The sequence below is a fragment of the Mirounga leonina genome, unplaced genomic scaffold, assembly GCF_011800145.1.
Source record: "Mirounga leonina isolate KUSES-001 unplaced genomic scaffold, KU_Mleo_1.0 Mir_173, whole genome shotgun sequence".
Taxonomy (NCBI): domain Eukaryota; kingdom Metazoa; phylum Chordata; class Mammalia; order Carnivora; family Phocidae; genus Mirounga; species Mirounga leonina.
In genome coordinates this window covers 4,243,629-4,268,538 of record NW_023270447.1, presented here as the reverse complement: position 1 = coordinate 4,268,538, position 24,910 = coordinate 4,243,629, and the positions used below count along the sequence as shown (strand labels likewise).

General features: G+C 41.4%; 1 protein-coding gene and 1 non-coding gene across 2 annotated transcripts in view; one reads left to right on the top strand and one right to left on the bottom strand.

Moving 5' to 3' along the window:
• The first annotated feature begins 1,340 nt into the window (after positions 1 to 1,340).
• LOC118020470 lies at positions 1,341 to 1,474 on the top strand. Its single transcript, XR_004681905.1, has one exon. It is a non-coding gene; the product is annotated as a small nucleolar RNA SNORA70 (small nucleolar RNA).
• Positions 1,475 to 11,194: 9,720 nt separating this feature from the next.
• The window catches only part of LOC118019060 (calcium-binding mitochondrial carrier protein SCaMC-1), a 50,929-nt gene continuing 37,213 nt past the window's right edge, over positions 11,195 to 24,910 (bottom strand). The window contains exons 7-10 of the mRNA XM_035017893.1: positions 21,470 to 21,577; positions 19,835 to 20,002; positions 15,480 to 15,630; positions 11,195 to 13,294 (exon numbers count right to left, since the gene is read on the bottom strand). Coding sequence (XP_034873784.1) covers positions 13,110 to 13,294; positions 15,480 to 15,630; positions 19,835 to 20,002; positions 21,470 to 21,577 — 612 coding nt within the window. The 3' untranslated portion in view covers positions 11,195 to 13,109. The remainder of the gene's footprint in view (positions 13,295 to 15,479; positions 15,631 to 19,834; positions 20,003 to 21,469; positions 21,578 to 24,910) is intronic.

Sequence of the window (24,910 nt, the reverse complement as noted above, 5' to 3'; positions counted from 1 at the left end):
TACAACAGAGCATGTTTATCTCAATCTCCATCTGAAACCTAAATTGTAGGTCTTTCAAAACATGTCAACCAGAGAACCACACGAATCAATGAAAACAACTTCTTTAAAAAAAAAAAAAAAAAAAAAAACCTAAAAGAGAATGGAGCAAATTCAATTTTGTGGTGCATTTTGCTTGTTTGTTTTATTTTATTTTTACACTTATTTTACTGCCCTTGCACTTCAAGCTGGAATTATGAGTACACTTCTCAAATTATTTTAAGCAAATGAAAAAAGATTCAACACCCTATGAAAACAAATATCTCAAAATATCTCCTATGGTCGCAACGTTCATATCTGAACATTTAACTATAATCCTACACAGGACCGGTAATACTTGTGGGGTTTTTTTTTTTCCCCAATCGTTTGTAATTTGACTTGAAAAACATGGAATTTTTCAATTTTTGAAAAATTGTCTAAAAAAATAAGAACAAGCCTTTCTGTCCTGTGCTACATATAAAGGACCTTCTTTGTCACCTTCTCTCCTGGAATCCCAACAGACTGACCCTACCTTCACTCCTCTAACCAAGGTAATGATGGTTTGTGCTGGAAATCTAAATCTGGCCCCAGGCAGCCCAGTGATTTTCCAGGTGGACGCAAAGGGAGAAAGCAGCGCGAAGAGAGCCGGCGGCCGGCAGAACTGGGAGAAGTCCGCCACCTAGTGGAGGATATAGGCCAAGGCTGGTTACTTGAAATAGTTTTGTGCCAGGGCCTCGTGGCTGTCGAGAACCGCTTCTATAAATGGAGTCCTGGAGCCATAACGTCCATTCGGGACATGGTGTACTATCCAGAGACTACCCAGCCCCAGCTACAAACAATATGCCAAACCCCAGACACAAAACGTTCCTTCCTATAAATGAAAACTACACAGTGGCGCCCTACATAAAACCCCTTCATCAAGTAGTGCCTCATGAAGTACACGGAGTGTTTTTACTTAACAAATCCCCTCCCATTGCCACAGTGATTACCAATTGTATTCTGTGTGTCTTTTCCTACACGGTGAAAACACAAGGTGCGAAGTATACTTATCCCCCATTATTATGATTAAAGTTGTACTTGTGAATTTTCTGCACAGAGAGCATTTTTCAGCTCTTCATACCCATGCAATAACTTATCCCAGTTTATGGCTGCCACTCAAAAATGATTGACATGTTCAAATAAAGTTAAGGGATTGGGAGCTGGATCCCAGGCCAGGCTATGCAGATATGTTTGTGCTCTCTTCTTTTGATTCCATTTGTCACACTATTCTAGTTCGCTTTATGTTTTAAATGCTTGTTTTAAATTTATATTAAAGTAGCACATGTCTGCAACCAATTAAGCCAACTGTGCTCTTTCTCCATGGGGGCCCCGTGTGCCATGGCTGCAAACAGGAGCCTCCTTGGTAGTGTATGCAGCCTGTTGATTGTATGGGTTGCCCAAAGGGACCTTGGAGACAGCTCTTCCAGTGGACACTGAGGTCTGACCTCATGCTATCTCCAATCTAGGCTGCAGACAGGTACGCGGGGTGCCTTTGGAAAGCCCCAGGGCACAGTGGCCAGCGTCCACATTGGCCAAGTCATCATGTCCATCTGTACCAAGCCACAGAACAAGAAGCATGTGATTGAGGCCCTGCACAGGGCCAAGTTCAAGTTCCCTGGCCACCAGAAGATCCATATCTCCAAGAAGTGGGGCTTTACTAAATTTAATGCAGACGAATTTGAAGCGGCTCATCCCAGATGGCTATGGGGTCAAATACATCCCTAGGGTGCCTGGGTGGCTCAGTCGGTTAAGCATCTGCCTTCGGCTCAGGTCATGATCCTGGAGTCCCTGGATCGAGTCCCGCATCGGGCTCCCTGCTCGGCAGGGAGTCTGCTTTGCCCTCTGACCCTATCCCCTCTCATGTGTTCTCATCTCATTCTCTCTCTCTCAAATAAATAAATAATCTTTAAAAAAAAAAAATACATCCCTAATCCTGGCCCCTTGGACAAATGGAGGGCTCTGCACTCATGAGAACCTCGGCACTGCTCCCTCCCTATTCACGCCCACCAATAAATCCTACTTCCTGTCAAAAAATAAATAAAGTAGCACATGGACAGGTACCTATTTGAAGACATCAGTCCTCTGTTCTACCCCTTCCTACTCTAGTCCTGTTCCCTAGAAGTAACTACTTGTCAGTCTGTTAGATGCTTCTTCTGCTATGTTCCTCCATAATCTCGAAATAAAATGTGTTTGCTGCTGTGTCCGGATCTACTGGTGGTGGACTGTTTCGGTTTGGGTTCCCTCCAAAGCAGACCACGAGGTAAGGGTTCCTGGGCAGGATGGGGAAGTTAAGATGAGACAGGGAAGGAAGCCAGGAAAGGGTACGGCATCAAACCAGCTGCAGCTGCGGGCACCTAGAGAAGCTATCACACTACAAAACACTATTGGGAGAAATTTTTTAAATTAATACATGGAAAGGTATACCTTCTTCATGGGTCAAAAAAAATGTCATTTCTCCCCAAATTAATAGATTCCATATAACCCCCAATCAAATTTCCCACAGGCTTTATTATAGACATTGAGAAGCTAATTCCAAAATTTATATGGTAATGCAAAGGACCTAAAATAGCCAAATCAACCTTGAAAAAGAGAACAAAGTTGGATGATTTACCGTACTTGATTTCAAGATTTACAAAGCCACAGTAATAAAGACAGTGTCATGCTGATTTAAAATAGACGGGTAGGGGAGCCTGAGTGGCTCAGTCAGTTAAGCGTCTGCCTTCGGCTCAGGTCATGATCCCAGGGTCCTGGGATCGAGCCCCACGTTGGGCTCCCTGCTCCGCGGGAAGCCTGCTTCTCCCTCTCCCACTCCACCCTGCTTGTGTTCCCTCTCTCACTGTCTCTTTCTCTCTCTCTCTGTCAATTAAATAAATAAAATCTTTAAAAAAATAAAAATAAATAAATAAATAAAATACACGAGTAGATCAACAGAACAGAATAGAGTCCAACAACAGAAGCACATATCTATAGACAAATAATTTTCAACAAGGTACAAAGTCTATTCAGTAAAGAAAAAATAGTTCTTTCAACAAATGGTATGAGAACAATTGAATATCCATTTGCAAAAGCACGAACTTCAATCCACACCTTGCACCATATTCAAAAATTAACTCAAAAACAGATCACAGACCTAAATTTAAAGGCCTTTAAACTACAAAGCTTCTAGGAGCAAACACAGTAGAAAATTTTTGTGACTTTAAGCAAAGGTTTCTTAGATACAATACTATCATTCATAAAGAACAAATTAATAAATTGGATTACATCAAAATTTAAAACTTAACAAATTGATAACCTGGACTACATCAAAATTAGAAACTGTTCTCCAAAGACACAGCTATGAAAATGAAAAGACAAGCATCAGACTGGGAGAAAATACTTGCAAACATATATATCTGATAAAGGACTTCTACGCAGAATATATAAGGAACTCTCACTATTCAATAATAAGCAAACAATTTAAAAAAAAAAAAAAAACGGTCAAAAGACCTGAAGAAATAGTTCAAAAAAATGAAGCATAGTTTCTTAATCTTGACTTAGGTATACACCCATAAATATAGTGGCAAAAAAAAAAGCACATAAGAAAGAAAATGCTCAACATCATTAGTCATTAGGGAAATATCAATTAAAACCACAAGAAGACGGCACTACTATTAGAATGGTTAAAATTTTAAAAGACTGGCCACAAGTCAAGAATGTGGAGTAACGGGGCTCCTGGGGGGCTCAGCTGGTTAAGTGTCTGCCTTTGGCTCAGATCATGATCCCAGGGTCCTGGGATCCACCCCAACGTCCTGCTCCCTGCTCAGCAGGGAGTCTGCTTCTCCCTCTCCTCCCTCATGCTCCTCGCTCATGCTCTCTCACTCTCTCTCTCTCAAATAAATAAATAAAATCTTAAAGAAAAAAAAAGAATGTGGAGTAACTAGGACTCTCACTGATGGGAATATAAAATAGCATGAAAACTTTGGTAAACAGTTGGGCAATTTATAAAAAGTTAAACATACGCTACCAGATGATCCAGCCATGCCACCCCTAGGCATTTACCCAAGAGAAATAAAAACATATGTCCATACAAAGCTTGTACATGAATGTTCATAGCAGCTTTATTTGTAATAGCTGGAAACCACTCTAACAACCATCAACAGGTCAGTGTCCATAAACAAACTGTAGAATAGCCCTACAATGGAATACTGCTCAGCAAGAAAAAGGAAGGGACTATTAGTACATGCAGCAACACAGAGGAAGCCGTCTGCAGTCAAAGAAGCCAGACATTTATGTGAAATTTATAAAATGCAAGCTAATCTACAGTGATAGCAGGAAAGAAGATCAGTGGTTTCCTAGCGGAGGAGGAAATTTTTAAGGCTGATGGTATGCTCATCACCTTGATTGTGTTTATAGGGATACACATATGTCAAAACTCATCAAATTATACACTTTAAATATGTGCAGTTTATTGTATCTCAATTATACACCAATCAGGCTGTGTAAAAAAATATTACTTACAAAGACTCAACTGGGTCTAAGACCTGCTTAAGAAGTTACAATGTCTAAATGTGATTCTTATAAATATTAGTTCACTTTTTTTCTTCCAAGCAATTAAATACGTAACGTCCTCATTAATCTGCATTACAATAGATCCCTCTTGTCCACAGGGGTTATGTTCCAAGACCCTCAGTGGATGCTGGGATCGTACCAAACCCTATTTATACTGTTTTTTCTTTTCTATATGTACGTACATGTGGTAAAGTTTAATTTATAAATTAGGCACAATAAGGCATTAACAATAACCAATAATAAAATAGGACAATTATAACAATATACTGTAACACAAGTTATGTGAATGTGGTCTCTTTATAAAAATATCTCATTGGACTATACTCACCCTTCTTGTGATGATGTGAGAGAATAAAAACCCTACTGCTGAGATGAAGCGAGGTGAATGACGTAGGCATTGTGACGTCGAGTTAGACTACTTATTGACCTTCTTACGATTTGTCAGAAAAAGGATCATCTACTCCAGGACCGCGGCCGACCGCGCAACTGAAACTGCGGAAAGCGAACAGATAGATAAGGGGACACTTGCTGTGCATATATTCCATATGTAATCAGCATGATTTACATAATTCTTGGCTCACTTTGGAAGTCCAGGAGGTTCAATAAAAATACCTGCCTTTGCTCTCAACGGAAATATGCACTGCAGTGGATGACTCCGGACAGTGGGGGGGGCCTGGACAGTGCATCCTAACACTAGATTGGCAATTATGTGCATCCATTTAATTTAGCCAACCAAAGCTGTCAGTATCCCTGTGAGAGCCGCAGTCAACAAGGATGCAGAGACATCCCCATCCTCCAATTAGAGGCACCATTCTATTGTCTGGGGAAAAAAAAATAAAATGACATCTCTCAGAAGGAGCATATAGTATTTGGATTAAAATTTATGTGAGTCAGGAGTATAATCTTTGGACCCAACAGGCTGAGGTAAACTTGGCCCTACCTCAGTTTGTATATCATCATAATCCGGATCAACTGAAATTTAACAATCTTATCTGGGACTATGTGAAAAATTAATACAAGATAGACCATGGTGTTGAAAATTAAACAAAAAATTGGGTTTAAACAATTTATACTTTTTTAAAAGATTTTATTTGTTTATTTATCTGACAGGAAGAGAGAGAGAACACAAGCAGGGGTAGAGGCAGAGGGAGAAGCAGGCTCCATGCTGAGCAGGGAGCCCAATGTGGGGCTCGATCCCACTGGGATCATGACCAGAGCGGAAGGCAGACGCTCAACAGACTGAGCCACTCAGGCGCCCCAGTTTATGCCTTTTAAATGGTGGTCACGAGACTGCTGTAGAAAAAATTCCCATGACCAGCACCTTCAAAGCCTTGCTGTTGTAAGCCTGGTGTCATTATTTTACTGGTCCTGTGTTATTGTCACAACAGGCAAAAAAACAGTCTTCCTATTTCATTTTGCATTGGATGATAGAAACTAGAGTTTTGTAAGTCTTCTGTTTGCAGTCAGTAAAGCAAAGGGTAGACTCTGGCAAGAAATCCTTGGAAAATACGACATCTGGGCTGAGGCTCTTGGCCATTTGTCATGTGACTATCCATCCATCCAGAAAGAGATTGATTGTATTAGTGTTCCCAAAGCCGGTGCTATTTATTTCCAAAGAGATAATTTATACAGTTCAACAAAGGAAGGCATGAGATGGGCTGCAAAAGTCATAAATCTATCTTCTCTCTCCCCCCTCTCTCTCTCTCTCGGAAATTATGCATGCTTGATAGTTGCAACGCCTGTATTAGAGAACCATATTTATGGTCTTTGGCGCTCCAAATAGGCAAATCTATAATTGAATAACATCATGAGCAATTATCAGTTATGAACAAGGATGTCAGTTCACTTCTTAGCCTAAGGGCCCGTCCACAGAGTTGTACCGAATCAACCTCTCATGCGTCTTCTGCCCAGGGCTCCTGACCCAGGGGAACTCCACTGTGGGGAATTCTGAAAAGGGGAGGGAATACCTCACCAGCAGTTACCACCTGATCGTACCATGAAAAAAAAAAAAAATAGGGGGCACCTGGGTGGCTCAGTTGGTTAAGCGCCTGCCTTTGGCTCAGGTCATGATTCCAGGGTCCTGGGATTGAGCCGCACATCTGGCTCCCTGCTCAGTTAGGAGTCTGCTTCTCTCTCTGCCCCTCGCCCTGCTCATGCTTGCTCTCTCTCAAATAAATATGTAAAATCCTTAAAAAAAAAAAATAGGAAAAACTTTGCTGAATAACCCTTTTGACCAATGTATGTCTCTTAATGTTCTGAATCTTTCTGCTCATGCCTTATATGAAGAAGAAGTGAATTATTAAGACTTGGCATAGAGAGGAAAGTCTCCCATAATCTCTGTTCAAAATTCTCTAAAATAATAGTCATACATTTTTATTAGTCAAATGTGCATAAATAGGCAAAATCTCCAAACTACAACAAAATTTTTCAATTGTCTACTGACTCCTTCCTCTCCTTAACATAGTTTATTACCTTACAGAAGCTTTTCTCATTTCTCTCCAGGAGGAACATCTTAACAAATAGTAAAGTGGAAAGAGAACAATATCAGAAGAACAAAGATCACAAGTGGATAGACTTTAAAAATTCTTCACCTTTAGTTTTCTTCCAGATTCTTCTACTGTAAAACTCTCAAGCACCTGACTCATTAATACTACCTATAGTTCTACACTTGCCCCTTATCATCCGTATTCCCTATATTATCCAAAACAGAAGATTCAGAAACAATTCTAGACTCCAAGTTATTCTTTTCCACATTTCAACTAATTTTTCCCTCTATTTCCTACCTCCTCCCAAGCCCTTGGAAAGTGTTCACTCTTGATGACATTGCTAACTTTTCCATTTAGACATTGTTTACTGAACTGCCTTGCTATGCAGCTACATTGCTGTACATTAATAAAGCTTTAGGGATTTAGAGATTCAGTAGGGGAAACAATGTGGTGTTTCAGAGCCCCCTGCTTCATAGCACAATGAGGCTTACTCCTGAGACAGAGCGCCAACGGACAGGAGGCAGCTTGAGAGCCTGTAACAGGATAACTTAGTGAAATACTAATTTGTTTTTATTCCCCTATATGTTCCCTTTCATCTCACTTCAGGCAAGGCGGTAAGCCTTTAGCATTTCCTTCCCTGAGTGATTTTATTTTAATTTTGTTAAAGATTTTATTTATTAAAGAGAGAGCACGCCTGCATGTGAGCAGAAGGGAGGAGGGAGAGAGACAGGCAGACACTGCATTGAGTGCAGAGCGCAACACGGGGCTCCATTCCACAACCCCGAGATCACAACCCTGAGATCACAACCTGAGCCAAACCAAGAGTCAGACGCCCAACTGACTGAGCCACCCAGGCGCCCCTCTCTGAGTGAGTTTTAAAAGCAGAAAACAGAAGTCACTTTCAATTAGTCTCTTCTGTCGTTTGCAAACATCTAAGTTACCTACAGAAAGGATGCCAGGGTCCCTAGGGGGAGGAAAAGATGAATGCTTCTAAGAGCAAAGAGAAAAAGAGGCAAACCCAGAGTTTGGGAGGGAGATAAAGGTTGGTGGGTCCCAGGGTTAAGAGAGATTTACATTCGGCTTTTCACCCCTTCAGAATGGAAAGGCCAGACCCCAAGTACAGATGGCCCACGTGTTCCCACCTACTCCCATGCCAAGCATGGCACAGCTGAATACCATGACCGGCATCCAGAGGTGCCAAGACCCCAGATCATTGGCACAACACTGAGTGGTAAAGGAGCTTCCAGCTGGATTTAAGCTGATACAAAGAAAATTAGGGAATGTCACATTTTTTGCACAACCCTGTTGGTGTTCTAAGATTCATGTGTGCACCTCCTATGCGGGATGACTGATGCATACCTACAGCCCACACTGATTATAGGGGCTGGAATTTGCGCTAACTCATCCTGAGCTCATGGTCATGACTGCGTTGTAGAACTTGTATAAAGAGATGAGTATAAACTCTTGGAAAACATGGCTGATGAGCGAATACCGAGGGTGTGTGGTAAGTTAAAGTTTGAAGAGTACTTTAGAATGGTTTTAAAATCCCTGGCCAGATCAGCTCCTCTTTCAGGAGTAACAAAATACAGATCACTCCTTTGTTACTGTTACCTTGAGTTTGTGGAAGTGAATCCAAACCAGGACAGTATCAACCAACAAAAAATAAATAAAAGGACTGCTTCCAATATTGTACAACTTGTATAAATTATAAACAAACCAACCAACCCTGGGCAGATATAGGGTGGTCAGAGAAGGATGTGAAGAGAATTACAGCCTTGCTGGTTTGCTGAGATTGAGGTTCTCTGTTATTCTCAGGAAAATATCTAGAAAGATTTTAAGGTCTCTAGTTTTTTTTTAATTCAAATTCTCAAAAAAAAAAAAAAAAAGTAAAATTCTCCCTGGAGAGGGAGAGATATACAGCAGCCAGCAGACATGTTACCTGGGGAAGGGGCCAGTGTGCTGGGACTGCGGTGGGGACAACTGTGCGGATGGACGTGAAGATTACCAGAAACGGCAGGTGTCTTCCAACATTTCCAAGAAGAAAGCCCCACGCCCAGAGGAGAGACATTTACCTTGTCCTGGAGTCCTGGAGACTGAGAAACGGAGGAAGGCTCAGCTGATACGCTTCCTGGGGTTGCACTGCTCACACCCTCCCCGCCCTTGCCGGCCCCGCTCCACTCCAGCCAAACACGGGGCCTGTACCTGCACCTCCTCTGCCTGAAATGCCCTCTCCAGACATTAGTATGGCCCATTCCCGTACCTCCTTTGGGTCTTTACTCAAATAGCACCTTCCCAGCACTGCCTTCTGCACTTACCGCCATTTACAGTATCACGTATTTTACTCATTGTGTGTCTTGTCTGTCTCTTCCCTCTAGGGAATCTCCATGAGGAAAGGTACTGTGTCTTTTGTTCAATGCTGTCCTCAGTCCCTAAATGTGTCTGACACCAAGTAGGTGTTTATTTTTTTTTATTTTTTTTAAAGATTTTAATTATTTATTTGAGAGAGAGAGAATGAGAGAGAGCACATGAGAGGGGGGAGGGCCAGAGGGAGAAGCAGACTCCCTGCCGAGCAGGGAGCCCGATGCGGGACTCGATCCAGGGACTCCAGGATCATGACCTGAGCCGAAGGCAGTCGCTGAACCAACTGAGCCACCCAGGCGCCCCCAAGTAGGTGTTTAATAAATACTTTACCGAAATGAAAAATGAGCACATATGTTCTTATGGAATAAATGGGTACTTCTGTTTTCACAGCAAACAGGGTTGCAGTGGCTGTGGCCGAGCAGCTGAGTATATGGCCAGGGGGCCCACTGACAACCAGGGAACATGCACATTTGGTAAAAAAATAAAAATAAAAAAAACCACAAAAAACAAAACTCACAAAGAACAAAAAACCATGTCCAACACCAGCCACAGGACTGTGAACGGGCATCTTCAATCACACTGGGGCCGGAAGGCAGCAGTGGGTCCAGGCTGGGGCAGCTTGGACTTCAGCTCAGCTCTGTCCTGCACGGGAGGGAGAAAGCAGGTGGAACATGGCAGGGCACGCTCTCCCCGACAGCAGTCTAAACGAGCTCAGCCCACTCCATGCTTCTCCCAACAAGGGGATACGGCAAAGCAGGGACAGGAGGGTTGCTGCTTGCTCCTCTCCACAAATACCCATCCTCCTGTGGTGCACATCTCAACCACCATAACAGATTCCACAATAACAAAAGGGCTGATAACAGGGGCGCCTGGGTGGCTCAGATGGTTAAGCGTCTGCCTTCGGCTCAGGTCATGATCCCAGGGTCCTGGGATCGAGTCCCGCATCGGGCTCCCTGCTCAGTGCAGAGCCTGCTTCTCTCCCTCTGCCTCTGCCTCTCTCTCTCTCTGACTTTCATGAATAAATTAAAAAAAATTAAAAAAAAATTTTTTTTAAAAAAGGGCTGATAACATTCCTATCCGGGGAGAGGGAAACCACGCCACACTTTTATACACGTGCCCTGATATACAGCTCAAAGAACAAAATAGCATAGTATACGATCCCTGTTTGCATGAAGATTATTCTCTTGGTGTGGATACAAGACTGAGAAATAAACCCAGCAGCATATTGCTAACAAAGGGCCCCGGACAGCATGGTGATTATGTTTCTACCTGGCATCGGGCTGGCATTTGAGTTGGAACGCAGAAATTTCTTTGCAGTCTTACTTTTATTATTTTTATTTTTTTAAACCAGATTTTGTATTTAATTGTAATCTGCATTGTAAAAAAAAAAAAAATTGTCCAATCACTTACCAAGAAACTTACTTAGCTTTGCTTCCCACAGCTTCTAGACGAACTGATACTCCACCAAGTTGTGTCAAGAAATCCCTGGATTTGAATTCTCCCTGACACTGTGAACCCCCGGGGGTGTAAACCTAACTAGTAAATGTGGAATTTGGACATCAGGAAAAACATTATTTTATGCCAAAATGTATGACAGAGACAACTGCTGTCGTTGTTCAGGAGTCAGATGTGAAAATGATTATTCAAACTGCTGACAAGGATAGAAGCTATATGATACAGTTTTTTGGGGGGGTTTTCTTGTGTGTGTGTGTGGCCTATTTTTTTTCAAATGAGGAAACAAGTCATTTTTAAAACAAATATATAGCTTTTTTAATATAAATGGAAAGTACATATGCAGTAATACTGGAAATAAACATCTTCAACTCTGGGCTCTTTTTGAAAGACACAAGATGATTTTTTCAAAAGATACAAGATGCATGGATAAATCACATTCATACCTTATAATGTTAAAGAGCAAACAATTTAAATTCATAATGAACAGTGACTGCTTTTCAGTAGCTTGAAACTCTAGTCATTTATCCCATAATTCTTACGGGTAAGAAAAGAAAAAGCTAATCATGTACCTTAATATTGTCATTTCTGGATTACTCAAAAGTATAAACAACCCTGAAGAAAAAAATAGAGTCCCATGTTTATCACAGGTATTATAAAAATACCAAGACATTTATCAGGCATAACTAATGTACTAAAAACTATATTTTAGAATAATGTTTCACAAACACAACTCCAACATTTCTCTTTAGTTCAGAAAATATAAGAGGTAGGTTCAAATAAAGTAAGTGCCTATTACATCACTGGATTTTCACTAAAATGTTGGCAATTTATAACAGAAATCACTAGAAATCAAATGTGAGTTTAGGAATGAAATTAAAAAGCTACAGAACAACTTCAACTAATAAATATCTGTCTAAGTCCTAATCACACAAATCAAAACAAGATGGTTGACTACAAAAATGTTTTAGTAAAATAAAAAATATGCCAACAATATTATAAATTTTCTGTATTGTAACATGTTCCTAAAACTTGGGGCAAGGGAGAATATGAATGTATATGTTTATGACTTAGGCCCTTCATTTAAACGTAGGTATCTAATACATAATATTAATACATACTGCTATTAAAATGCACTAATCTCCTAGGTTTGTGCTGTCCAAATTGAGAACTGCAGGTTCAAACAAATTCAACAATGTGGGGGAAATGAAAATGTCATTCACCCATGATCAACCTACTTCATGTAATTAAGAAATGTCAGATTACCAAGATTGCTCCCTAGAAGCTTTCCTGATTAAAACAGAATCTGATCCAAGTAGGAAACAAAGGACAAAGACAAGAGAGACGCTTTGAAGAAGCTGATATAAGTAAGAGGGTTTTGTTTCTTGGTGCTTTTCAAAGCGATGACAGAATAAATAGAAGCTTTCAAATAAGTTGCCTTGTGTTGATAATTTAACAGCAATATACTGACAATCGGTGTGCCATTCCAGGAGCCAAATAACAGTGCAAGGAAAATGGAAAAAGGCCCACTGAAACAAATATGATTTCATCACTCCTCCTTATACAAAAATACAAATGGACTAGAGTATTTGCATGCCCTGGAATTCTGCCACTTAAGTTCATTCTCATTCAGCTTCAAGAAAGATAAGGGTAGAAGCCATATACTTACTTGGCTGCTGGAAGATATGTTTTCATGCAATGATTTTCCATTAATGGTTCTACAAGGAAATTTTAACAAGTCTATAAAAACATTCAAAATACATAAAACAACTCAAGTTTCAAGTTTTTCTGATCATTTTCTTTTGTAGAAAGACATTTAAGTATTAAGGAACTGGCGTAAACTTGAACCAACCAAAATAAAGATTAATGATTTATAATTACCACACAAAACATATTTAATTCGAGCAATACATTTTTTCAGATTTAGGACTCAGGGCATAGATGTGTAGAAAGGTACTAATAAGAAAAGATAAAATACAATTTTTGCGGCCTTTTCAAAATTGTATGAGTTTATCAAAACTATGATTTTTGACATTTCTGTATATATAAAATTGAGCCCAAATGTTTGAAGTAATCATTGATATGCTCTTCCTTTTTTTGTGAGAAATATAGGACTTCTTTTGCCACAGGCTTGTAATTCTAGGAGAAAAAGTCACTCCGGAGATTGTTGAAAATTTCAATAATCATGCTAAAGCAAAAAATTGAACATCATTTCTGATATACTCCTAAAGTTTGCTTCATATTTTCATAAACCACATAACTGATGCCCACAGCGGGGAGCACCTTCATGAAGTTTGGAGTGATGCCTCTGTAAAGTCCTGGGATTCCTTCTTTAGAAATTATCCGTCGAAAGAGGCCAACCATGTTCATCTGTTTATTTCCTTCTATCATGGCTAGAGAAAAAAAAAAAAGAAACCAAGCTAATTTTTTTTTTTTAAGATTTTATTTATTTATTTGACAGAGGGACACAGCGAGAGAGGGAACACAAACAGGGGGAGTGGGAGAGGGAGAAGCAGGCTTCCCACCGAGCAGGGAGGCCGATGCGGTACTCAATCCCAGGACCCCGGGATCATGACCTGAGCTGAAGGCAGACGCTTAACGACTGAGCCACCCAGGTGCCCCCAAACCAGGCTAATTTAATATTCAAGAATGTTTTGTTATTACTACCATATACAATTATGATTCTGAATGATATTCGAGAATATAATGAAAGGATAATATTTATTCCAAGGGGCCCAAGAAAGTACCCCTTTATGTAATTCTCCTTGCATGGCACTTGATAGTGAGTTCCATAATTATAATAACAATGATAACAACAGTTATTTGTTGAGTGATTACTATGTTAGATACTGGGCTAATTACTTTATCCACCAATCCTGCGAGGTAAGTATTATACCCATTTTGTAAATGAGGAATTGGAAGCTTAGAGAGATGGAGAAACTTGGCCTGGTACACTTAGCCTGCAAGGAGGAGACCTGAGAGCAGACAGTCTTTCTGACTCCAAAGTTCACACACTTTCTACCGCCCCGCCTCCTCATTAACTATGCACGGAAAAGAGAGTATATAGTTCAATCCTGCGAATTAAGGGGAGCAGGGGGAACACTTTGGGGAACTTGGGGAAATGTAGGGTCCCGGGGCGGTGCAAATGACCTGAAGAGGCAAGAAAGGGGGAATAGGGAAGCCCATGTTGCTGGCACAACAAAGACAGGGGCGGGAACATGTGTGTGCTAGGGGACGCAGCTGACTACCCATGTGGTCATTACACAGAGGGGCACCCAGCGGCGGGAGGCAGAGAAATAAAGCGGGGCCAGATTACTACAGGCTTTGAAATTCCCACTAAGAACTTGAGAGTTTATTCTGAAGACACTGAGAGTCACAAAGATTTCTGAACAAGCATAAGATGATCAGGCCTTAGCTTTAAAAAAAACAGCTCTATGGGCCACGGGAGGACGGAAATGGAGTTGGCAGAAGGGAAGGGAGGGCTTGCCAGGTGATGCTGTCAATCAGAAGGCCTGGGTTTGAAGTCTAGCTCCACTATTTGCCAAATGAGCAACCAGTGCTTACTTAATCTCTTTTTTGCCCCAGTTACTCATCTGTAAAATGCAGATGATATTAGTATCAATCCCGAAGATGGCTGTGATGGATAATGAGAGAATACTTATGAAATATTTAGTTACTAACTTTGCATTTTTCTCTCCAGCCACATGATCTCTCAGTGCCTCAAACAGTCCCCATTTCTCCTGCCTCAGTGCCTTCACATACACTTTTCCTCAGCTAGAATGCTCTTTATTTTCCACCCCGCCCATCTTTGTCCAGCTAACTCCCACCTGTCTTTCCAGGTTGAGCTTAAATGACAATGTTCTCAGGCTCCCAAAGTAAGGTTAGAGCTCCTTGCTCTGTGCTCCCCTAACAAAGGGGAGATGGTTTAACAAGACTGTTTACTTGTTGACCGTGTGTCTTCTCCACTCAGCAATGGCAGGGACCACATCTGACTTGTGGACCGCTCTAACCCTAGCGTCTGGCAGAGTTTCCAGCACCTGACCATTGGGGCTCTGGAAGTATTCGTTAATTAATGAGTGACAGCTTGGCTGGGGGTGGGGCGGTGGTCGGTACTTGGAAGAGACACTGGAGATAGAGCTGTAGATACCCAGGGGGCACTATTTAAAGAAATGACAGTGGGTGAGTGAGACTGGCCAGCCAAAGAGCCAAAAAGAAAAGAAAGGCACAAGCTACATACTTTAAATAGCAATAAAAGCCAGCAAATCTTAAGAAAAGAGACTAATCAATGAGCTGGGAGAAAAGCCAGGAGGACACAGTGTAATCAAAGCCAAGGGAGGGGCACCTGGGTGGCTCAGTCTGTTAAGCGTTCGACTATTGATTTCGCCTCTGGTCATGATCTCAGGGTCGTGAGGTCGAGCCCCACATCAGGCTCCCTGCTCAGTGCGGCGTCAGCTTGGGTTTTTCTCTCTCCCTCTGCCCCTCCTCCCACTGCCACATGCTCTCTCTCTAAAATAAATAAATAAATCTTAAAAAAAAAACAAAAAACCACACACACACACACACACACACAAAACCCACCTTGAGCCTGCATGCGTGTTCTCACCAAAGCCAAGGGGTAGCTGGCCAGCTGACCGCAGGTGCTGGATAAGGCACCACAGCCCAGCAACACCATGACTCCAGGGTTTACAGAGTCTTTGGCATAATTATCAAGCCAATGGGACTTCAGGAGCTGCCAGAGAGACAGAAAAGAAGAAAAGCAGTGAACAACTACCTCGACAACTGCTTTCACGCAGCGTGAACATTTTCTTAGCCACTCTTGTCCTTACGAGAGACGGGCCACACTGCTGCAAGATCAGGTGGCACATTCCCAGGAGCAGAAGGCACTGTAGGAGGCGGCGGTCTGCAGAGAGCGGGCAGGTGGGGGGAGCGCGTGGGGACTCAGGACACGTGAGGTTTGCACTGGTTGCTCATTTTCTTCTAAACAAATGTTAATATCAACAGCACTCCCAATGCAGTATCTCAAGAATATTTCCTATGGTGAGTATTAATAAAAACAATATAATTCTAATTGCATCTAATTTTGTACTTTACACATACATTTCACTTAGTCCTTTCCCTGAGGTGAAGCTATTCTTCCAATTTTAGAAAGGAGGAAAATGAGTCTCAGTGGATTTTTTTTTTTTTAACAAGGGTGCAGAATCAGGAGTACTGATCCCCAGCCTGTGCCTTTCCCCCTATTATCCCCCATCCTTGTATTTCCATTAGAAGGCAATGATGGAAAATAATTGTCTAAAATACATATGCTAATCTACTTTTTAAATATATAATATTTTCAGTATAAGAATCTATGCTAATATGTGGGGGAAATTATTGTTATTGGTAGCGCAAGCATACTAATATACTACCTAGAGCAATCTATGGATTCAATGCAATTTCTACTCAAATCCTCATGGCAATTTTTGAAGAAAAAGAGAAAACCACCCTAAAATTCATATGGAATCTCAAGGGAGCCAAATAATCTTAGGAAAGAAGAATAACTTGGAGGCCTCATACTCCCTGATTTCAATAGATCCTACAAAGCAACACTAATCATACAGGGTGGTATTGCCATAAAGACAGATACACAGATCAGTGGAACAAAAGAGAGTCCATAAATAAACTCCTGAATATATGGCCAAATGATCAACAAGGATGCCAAAACTACACACTGGAGAAAGAACAGTCTCTGCCACAAATAGTGTGTGGAAAATTGAATACCCACATGCAAAAGGATAAAGTTGGACCTTTACCTTACACCATATACAAAAATTAACTCAAAACAGATTAAAGACCTAAACAGAAGACCTAATACTTTACAACTTCTAGGAGAAAACACAGGATAAAAGCTTCAGGGCACCGAATTCGGCAATGATTTCTTGGACATCAAAAGCACAGGCAACAAAAGCAAAAAGAGATAAAAGAACTTCACCAACTTAAAAACTGTGCAGCAAAGGAAACAATCAGCAGGGTGAAAAGGCAATCTACGGAATGGGAGAATATATTTGCAAACCACACATCTGATAAGGAGTTAATACCCAAAATACATAAAGAACTCCGATAACAACAATTTAAAAAATTAAAAATGGGCAAAGGCAACAGATATATGAAAAATGCTCAACATCACTAATCATCAGGGAAATGCAAATCAAAACCATAATGAGATATATCACCTTACACCTGTCAGAATGACTAGAATCAAAGAGACAAGAAATAGGGGCTCCTGGGTGGCTCAGTCAGGTAAGCATCTGACTCTTGATTTGGCTCAGGTCATGATCTCAGGGTTGTGAGATCGAGCCCCGCATCGGGCTCCATTCTTGGTGTGGCACCTGCTTAAGATTCTCTCTCTCCCTTTCCCTCTGCCCTTCTGCCTACCCCCACGGCTCACATGAGAAGAGAAGAAGAGAAGAGAAGAGAAGAGAAGAGAAGAGAAGAGAAGAGAAGAGAAGAGAAGAGAAGAGAAGAGAAGAGAAAAAAGAAAAGGAAAGGAAAGGAAAGGAAAGGAAAGGAAAGGAAAGGAAAGGAAAGAGCAAGTGTTGGAGAGGATGTGGCACAAAAGGAACATTCATGCACTGTTGGTGGGAATACAAACTGGTGCAGCCACTGTGGAAAACAGTGCAGAGGTTTCTCGAAAAATCAAAAGTGGAACTACCATACAATCCAGCAATTCCACTATTGGGTATTTACCCAAAGAAAACGAAAACACTAATTTATAGCCCTATGTTTACTGCAGCATTATTTATAATAGCTAAGATATGGAAGCAACCTAAATGTCCATGGATAAATGAATGGATAAAGAAGATATGGGGGGGGGGGTGTGCACACGTGCACGCACACACACACACAGTGGAATACTACTCAGCCATAAAAAATAAGATCTTGCCATTTGCAACAACATGAATGGACCTAGAGAGTATTATGAGGGTATTAAGTGAAATAAGTCCGAAAAAAAAAGACACGCACCATATGATTTCATTTATATGCGGAATCTTTTAAACAAAACAAATGAACAAACCAAAAAAAAGTAGAAACAAACTCTTAAATACAGAAAACAAACTGATAGCTGTCAGAGGGGAGGAGGAGGGAGGGGGGAGGCAAAATGGGTGAAGGGGAGTGGGAGGTAAAGGCTTCCAGTTATGGAAGGAGTAAGTCACGGGCATGAAAGGCACAGCATAGGAAATATAGTCAATGGTACTGTAATTGAGTTGTATGGTGACAGATCACAGCTACACTTGTGGTGAGCAGAGCATAACATATTGAGCTGCTGGATCACTATGCTGTACACCTAAAACTAATACAACAGTTTGTCTCAACTACACTTCAACAAAAAAAATTGGCAAAAAATTTTGACATTTCTCCAAAAAAGATATATAAATGGACAAAAAGCATATGAAAAGATGCTCAACCTCACATATTATCAGAGAAATGCAAATCAAAGGCATAATGAGACATTGCCTCACATCTATCAGGATGGTCACTATGAAAAAAAACAACACAAACAGAAGCTACCAAGTGTTAGCAAGGATGTAGAGAAATTAGAATTCTTGTGTACTGTTGGTAGGAATGAAATAGGGTACAGCTACCATGAAAACCAGTTTGACAGTTCCTCAAAAATGGGCAAAAGAGGGGCATCCAGGTGGCTCAGTCATTAAGCGTCTGCCTTTGGCTCAGGTCATGATCCCAGGGTCCTGGGATCGAGCCCCGAATCAGGCTCCCTGCTCAGTGGGAAGTCTGCTTCTCCCTCTCCCACTTCCCCTGCTTGGGTTCCCTCTCTCTCTCTCTCTCTCTGTCAAATAAATAAATAAAAATCTTAAAAAAAAAAAAAAAAAAGAAAGAAAGAATCCAGACCAAAAAGGACAAATATTATATGATTCTACTTGTATGAAATAACTGGAATGGACGCATTCATAGACACAGAAAGTAGATTAGAGGTTACCAGGGGCTGGAGGTGGTGGGGGGGAGAGTGGAGAATTATTTCAAAACAGTAACAGAATTTATGTTTGGAATCATGAAAAGGTATCGGAAATAGTGGGGATGGGTCACGACATTGTGAATATAATTAACATCCCTGAGTTGTACCCTTAAAAATGGTTAAAATGGCAAATATGTTACATATATTTTACCACAATTTTTTAATTAAATTTTAAATTAAATTCCAAAGGCTACTGAATTGTAAACTTTAAATGAATGAAATGTATGGTGTATAAATTATATCCTAATAAAGCTGTTTAGAAAGAAAGGTATGGTCCTCTAAGAAAACTTGCATTCCACATTCCATTCCTCCCCTCCGCTACAGGCTTACTCCTATCACAGCAAAACTCCCCACCCTGAGCCTTAGCAGCTGGCTTGTCTCTCTCCCCGACCAGAACTACAGTTTTTTCAAGGCAAAAACCAAGATTGTTTGTCCGATTCGTAAATTATTAAATGGTTTAAATGGCAGAGTTGATCCAAGATTTGTGGTCTAAGTTGTCTTTTCAGTGCCAGGGATGAATCTGTGTCATCCATATCAGTCTCTTGGCTTTACGATGGTAGATTTTAACAAATCAAAGAAAATGTGCCCTCTTTGCTTATTTCCTATTCTCTCAAAAAAAATCCCTAGTACCATCGTCTAAGCTGAACAATTATATATTACAATTCTATAACGATTATATTATATAATGTGAGTTTGCGCTCTTCATTAATTAAAATAATTCACAGGGAAATCTGATACAAAGGTGACCACAGGCATATGGGGTCTCATATTCAAGGTACTTGGAAAAAAAACAACGCACCCCTGAATCTACTTTTAGTCACAAACTATTTCCTGGTATATATGTGCTTCTTTACATAAAATCAAATTCTAACAATAAGAACTATTTAACTACATTTTCAGATTCAAAATATTGCTACAGACTCACCTCATACACAGCGAGATCTATACCTGCATAAGGTATGATGCCTAATAAGTTGGGAACATAACCTTTGTAAAAAGCTCCCATGCCTTCATGTTTCAAAATCTTCTTGGCACAATCGAATATTCCAGAATATTGTCCAGTTTTGCCTACAGCCAGCCTGGTTTTCATAACCTAGTTATAAAAGAATGTAACAGATTATCATTTATATGAATTCTGTCATCATGGAATTCAAAGGAAGTAACTTTACAGAGAACAAATACCTAGCACATATTGTCTCTCAAATGACTGCCCAATTTGTTGATGTGTTATCCCTCACATATAAGGTCTACTGAAGGGCTAACGCCAGAGCCAAGAAGACCTATTTATTATAAAGAGGATCTGAATGAGGGCAGAGAAAATAGAAAATAATTCACAGATGTCTTCAAATTGACTTGTGACCAATTAGATACAGAAGGTGAGGGAAATGGTAGCGTAGAGGGTGACCCCAGTGTTTCTAGCTTGGAACACAGAAGGGGGACAGCAGGGAGGCGGGAAGGTGCTGATATTAACTGAGATGGAGGATATACGAGGAAGACTGTATTCAGTTAGGATATTTTTTGAGGGGTGTGAGGAATATGAACAACCACATTAAGATACTTGTAAGGAAAGCTACATTAATATGCATACCACAAAGGTGAAGATTAAGCGTATATTTTGCTTAGATCTTACTAGTTGTTGAAAAACCCTTTGTCCTATCAATAAAGATAGCCACATCTACAATATTATTTTTGCTCTAAAGCAAGAGTTGACAAGCTTTTCCTGCAAAGGCAACATAGTAAATATCTCAGTCTTTGTAGGCCTAACACTTCAGGTCTGTTGCATTTTTTTTAAATCCTTTTAACCAACTTTTTAAAATGTATAAAGCCATTCCTAGCTCAAGGGCTGTACGGAGTACCCCCCAGTCTCATGGTTTGCCAACCGTCTAACGGTAGGATGTCTAGTGAGGACTGCCGTCACCTCATCAAATCTACTGTTAAATTTATGGTACAGAAACTCTTTGGAGAAGAATGGGTGCTGTAATTCTTATCAACATTGTGGCAGCCAGCCTCTAAGAGGGCCCCCAACTGTCCCCTGCCGCCTGGTGTTCACACCGTGTGTGGTCCCCTCCCACACTCTCCCAGGGGTGGTCTGTGTGACCAACAGAAGACAGCAGAAATGACAAAAGATTGCAGCTTCCATCTTGAGTGCTGGCTAACAATTCTCTCTCTCTCTCTCTCTCATATCACCAACTTGGGAAAAACAGCTATCATGTTGTGGGGGTACTCAAACAGCCAATGGAGAGACCCCTGAGATAAGGAACTGACACCCCTCCAGCTATAATAGCCAAGGAGGCTCAGCAACAAACACGTGAGCGAGCTTGCAAGCAGACCTGTCCCCAGTTGAACCTTGCAGTGACTGCAGCCCTGACCCATACCTTGACTCTAGGCTCAGAGGAACCTGAGCCAAGGGCACTCTGCTAAGCTATTCCCAGATTCCTGACCCACAGAAACCGTGAGATAATAAATGCCTGTGTTAAACTGCTAGTTTGGGGATAACCTGTTGCCCAGCGATCGATAATGAAACGAACACCACCAACACAGACTTCGCAATGGTACTTACCTCCATGGGATAAATAATAGTCTGTGCGGTTGCTCCGGCCAGGGAACCAGAGATAAACCTCTCAAAGGTTCCTAATTTTTGTCCTTCCTCAGTAAGCAACTTCTTGTACTGTATAAATACATTTAAAAATGTAAATTAGTACCTGCTATAGACTGAGTCATGTCTCCCCCTCCCAACAAATTCTTAGGTTGAAGCTGTAACCCCGCACTATGATGATATTTGGAGATGGGGCCTCTAGGAGATAATCAAGGTTAGATAAGGTCATGAGGGCGGGGCCCTCGAAAGGCTTAGTGTCCTTAAAAGAGACACCAGAGAGTTTTCTCTTCCCTGTTCCCTCCCTCTCTTTCTCTTTCTATACACACATGTACTAAAGAAAGGCCATATGAGCACACAGCAAGAGGGTAGCCATGTGCAAGCTGGGAAGAGAGCCCTCCCCAGGAGCCAAATTGGTCAGCACCTTGGTCTTGGATGCCCCAGCTCCAGGACTGTGAGAGAGTAATTTCTGTTGCTTAAACAACTAATAAGGTATTTTGTTATGGCAGTCCCAGCTAAATAAATACCAAAATACAAATCAACTCCTAGTAATCAATTAATTGACAATATGATGATGTTTTTCCAAATGCATACACTGCATTAACAATACCCAGAAGAAAAGCAAAGCTCAGATGCTGAAACATTCAGTTTACTGGACAGTGGGTCTTAAGTTAGATTTCCACAGAACACAGATGTTCCACAGATGGGACCCAGTCACTCCTTTGCTAAAACACAGTAATAGCATTCTTCCCCAGAAAATATAGGGCTGATAAAGTGTTCACAATTTTTGTATGTTTTCCTCATAGTTTTTCCTTTTTTTAAAAGATTTATTCATTTGACAGAGATCGAGAGAGAGAGAGAGAGAGAGCACAAGTGGGGAAGCAGCAGGCAGAGGGAGAAGCAGGATCCCCGCTGAGCAGGGAGCCTGATGCGGAGCTCAATCCCAGGACCCTGGGATCATGACCTGAGCCGAAGGCAGACGCTTAACTGACTGAGCCATCCAGGTGCCCCTAGCTTTTCTTTTTTTAAGATGAGTTTATTTTCATCAGTATAAATAAGTGACAAATATTAACAAAACAACTGAGAAAGACATTTCTGTGGGTAACACATATAATTACACTACCACATCAACGCCAGAGCCCACGTGGCCGACTAGTACTAAAGCAACCAACACAGCCGATCAGGCCAAGGGTAAAATCTGACCCCACTGCAGTGAAAATATCCACAAACCAGAATATTAATATCATGGGCTGTGGAGTCAGGAAGACCTGGGCTGGAACCCCAGAAACGCGTGGCCCTGAGCAAGTTCATGAACGTGTTTCCTCATCTGTGATAACAGTACCTATTCTCACAAGGTTGCTGAAAGGATTAAATAAGATAATAAATTAAATAAGATAATACATGTAATACAGCATAGTGCCAGGCACATGGCGAATATTCAGTAATATGGTAATATTACTATTACCATTCTCTTCCTACAACTTGGAAAGAAAGGCTCTGCCCAAACACAGACTGGTCATAAACCAGGCAAACCAGATTCCTTGTTTCAGAGAGGTGAGGTGAGTCTACAGAGGTAAATGACCATCGACCCAGGAGGGAGAAGTGGATAAATCAACAGAGAGAAGCGGGAGGCTAACGGGGCTCCCAAAGCCACCCTAAAATCCTTTTGTCTATCCTTTTCTTTTCCATTTGTTACAACACCTATTTAAATGTTTCCATTCTCTTCCAGCTTCCAATACCACTTCCTCCCTTATTCTCAGGAAATGTCCTTTCTTGGGAACTCAAGGAAGAACAGAGGCCACCAAGCAAGAATATTCCTGCCCACCCTCCACAGAATGATCCACAGCCACATACATCTCTTTCTTCCCAAAATGACAGAAGAGTTCTCCATGCCACCAAAGCCAATCCTCCCCAGGGCCTCTGGATGGCACCCATGTCTCCCCAGCCCTTCCATCCCCACACATACTTCCTGTGAACACTTGCTGCATTCACCAGCCTCTCCCTTCTATACTTTTAACATGCTTCCTTCAGCCACGGGCACATTAAAATAAAACTTATCAAAACCCTCCCTCTGCCCACCATCTTTCTTATCTATCACTTTCCCTCATTTCTTCTCCTTCCCTTCACTCAACTCAAACTCCCCAAAAATGTGTCTACACTGTGCAATTTTCGTCAGCCCCTGGTGTACTTTGACTCATTTCAGAATGGTTTCTCTTCTCTTCACTTCCCTGGAACCTCTATACCAAGCTCTTCTATCTCTGGATTGACAAATCCTTTTTTATCCTCTCACTTCTAGGCCATCGGTCTCTGCATTTCCTCCATCCCTCTGGCTATTCCTTCTCAATCTCCTCTACAAGGGGCTCCTTCTTCTTCTCCTGGGGCATATTCCCCGAATTCTTCCATTCTATAAGTCTTCCTCAGTGATCCATTCCAATGGCTTCAACTCAAAAACCACCTGTCCATCAGAGATCAAAAGTCCTACTGGACAGCTACCTATTCATGTTGCAGAGATGCTTCAAACTCAGCATGTCCAAAATGGAACCCGTCATTGTACCCCAAAATCTATTCCCCTTATTGTGTTCTCCATGTACTTAGTTGCCCCAATGAGGCCCCAGAGTATCATCCTTGATTCCTCTTTCTTTCTCACTTCCATATCCACTCAGTCAGTGAGTCCTGTTGATTCGATTTCCAAAATATTTTTCAGTTCATTTCCTTCTTCTTCAGTTTCTCCAGCCACCACCTTATCCTGGTGCTCATCATTTCTTACCTGGATGACAGAAATATCCTCAAATAGTCTCCCTCCCTCCAGTCTGGCCTCACTCTCCTCTAATACATTCTCCACTTTTTTCCACGTTCATCTTTCTTAAACGTAAATATACTCATTTCACTTCTCTATAGAAGATGCTTCAATAGGTCGCTCACCCTCTTCAGGATAAAATCAAGACTCCTATTACACTTGGCTTCTGCCTACCTGTCCAGCCTGCTTTTGTCATTCTCGTCCCAGAAACACACTCTGCTACACACTGGAGCCAAATGAACCACCTTCAATTTCCTTAGTGAACAATGCTCCCCTGTGCCTGCATTTCTGTCCACACGCAGCTGCTTCTGCTCGAAATACACATCTTTCCCTTCACCTTAGTGGACCTGAGATTCAGGCGGGCTTGGGCTCAAACTCCAGCTCGGGCACTTCTGTGTTTTCACTCCTTCAGTAAGGACTTGCTGGCACTGGGCAAAGTGCTGGGAATACAAACCTGAAAACCAGTATTGCCTAAGGAAGCTCACAGTCTTATTAAGGAGAGCGGTAAGTACTGAGATAATCAGAATTTAATGTAAAAGTGCTATAACAGAGGGAGACAAAAAGAACTGTGACAATGAAGAAGGTTTCCTGGAAGAAGTAACTCCTGAGTC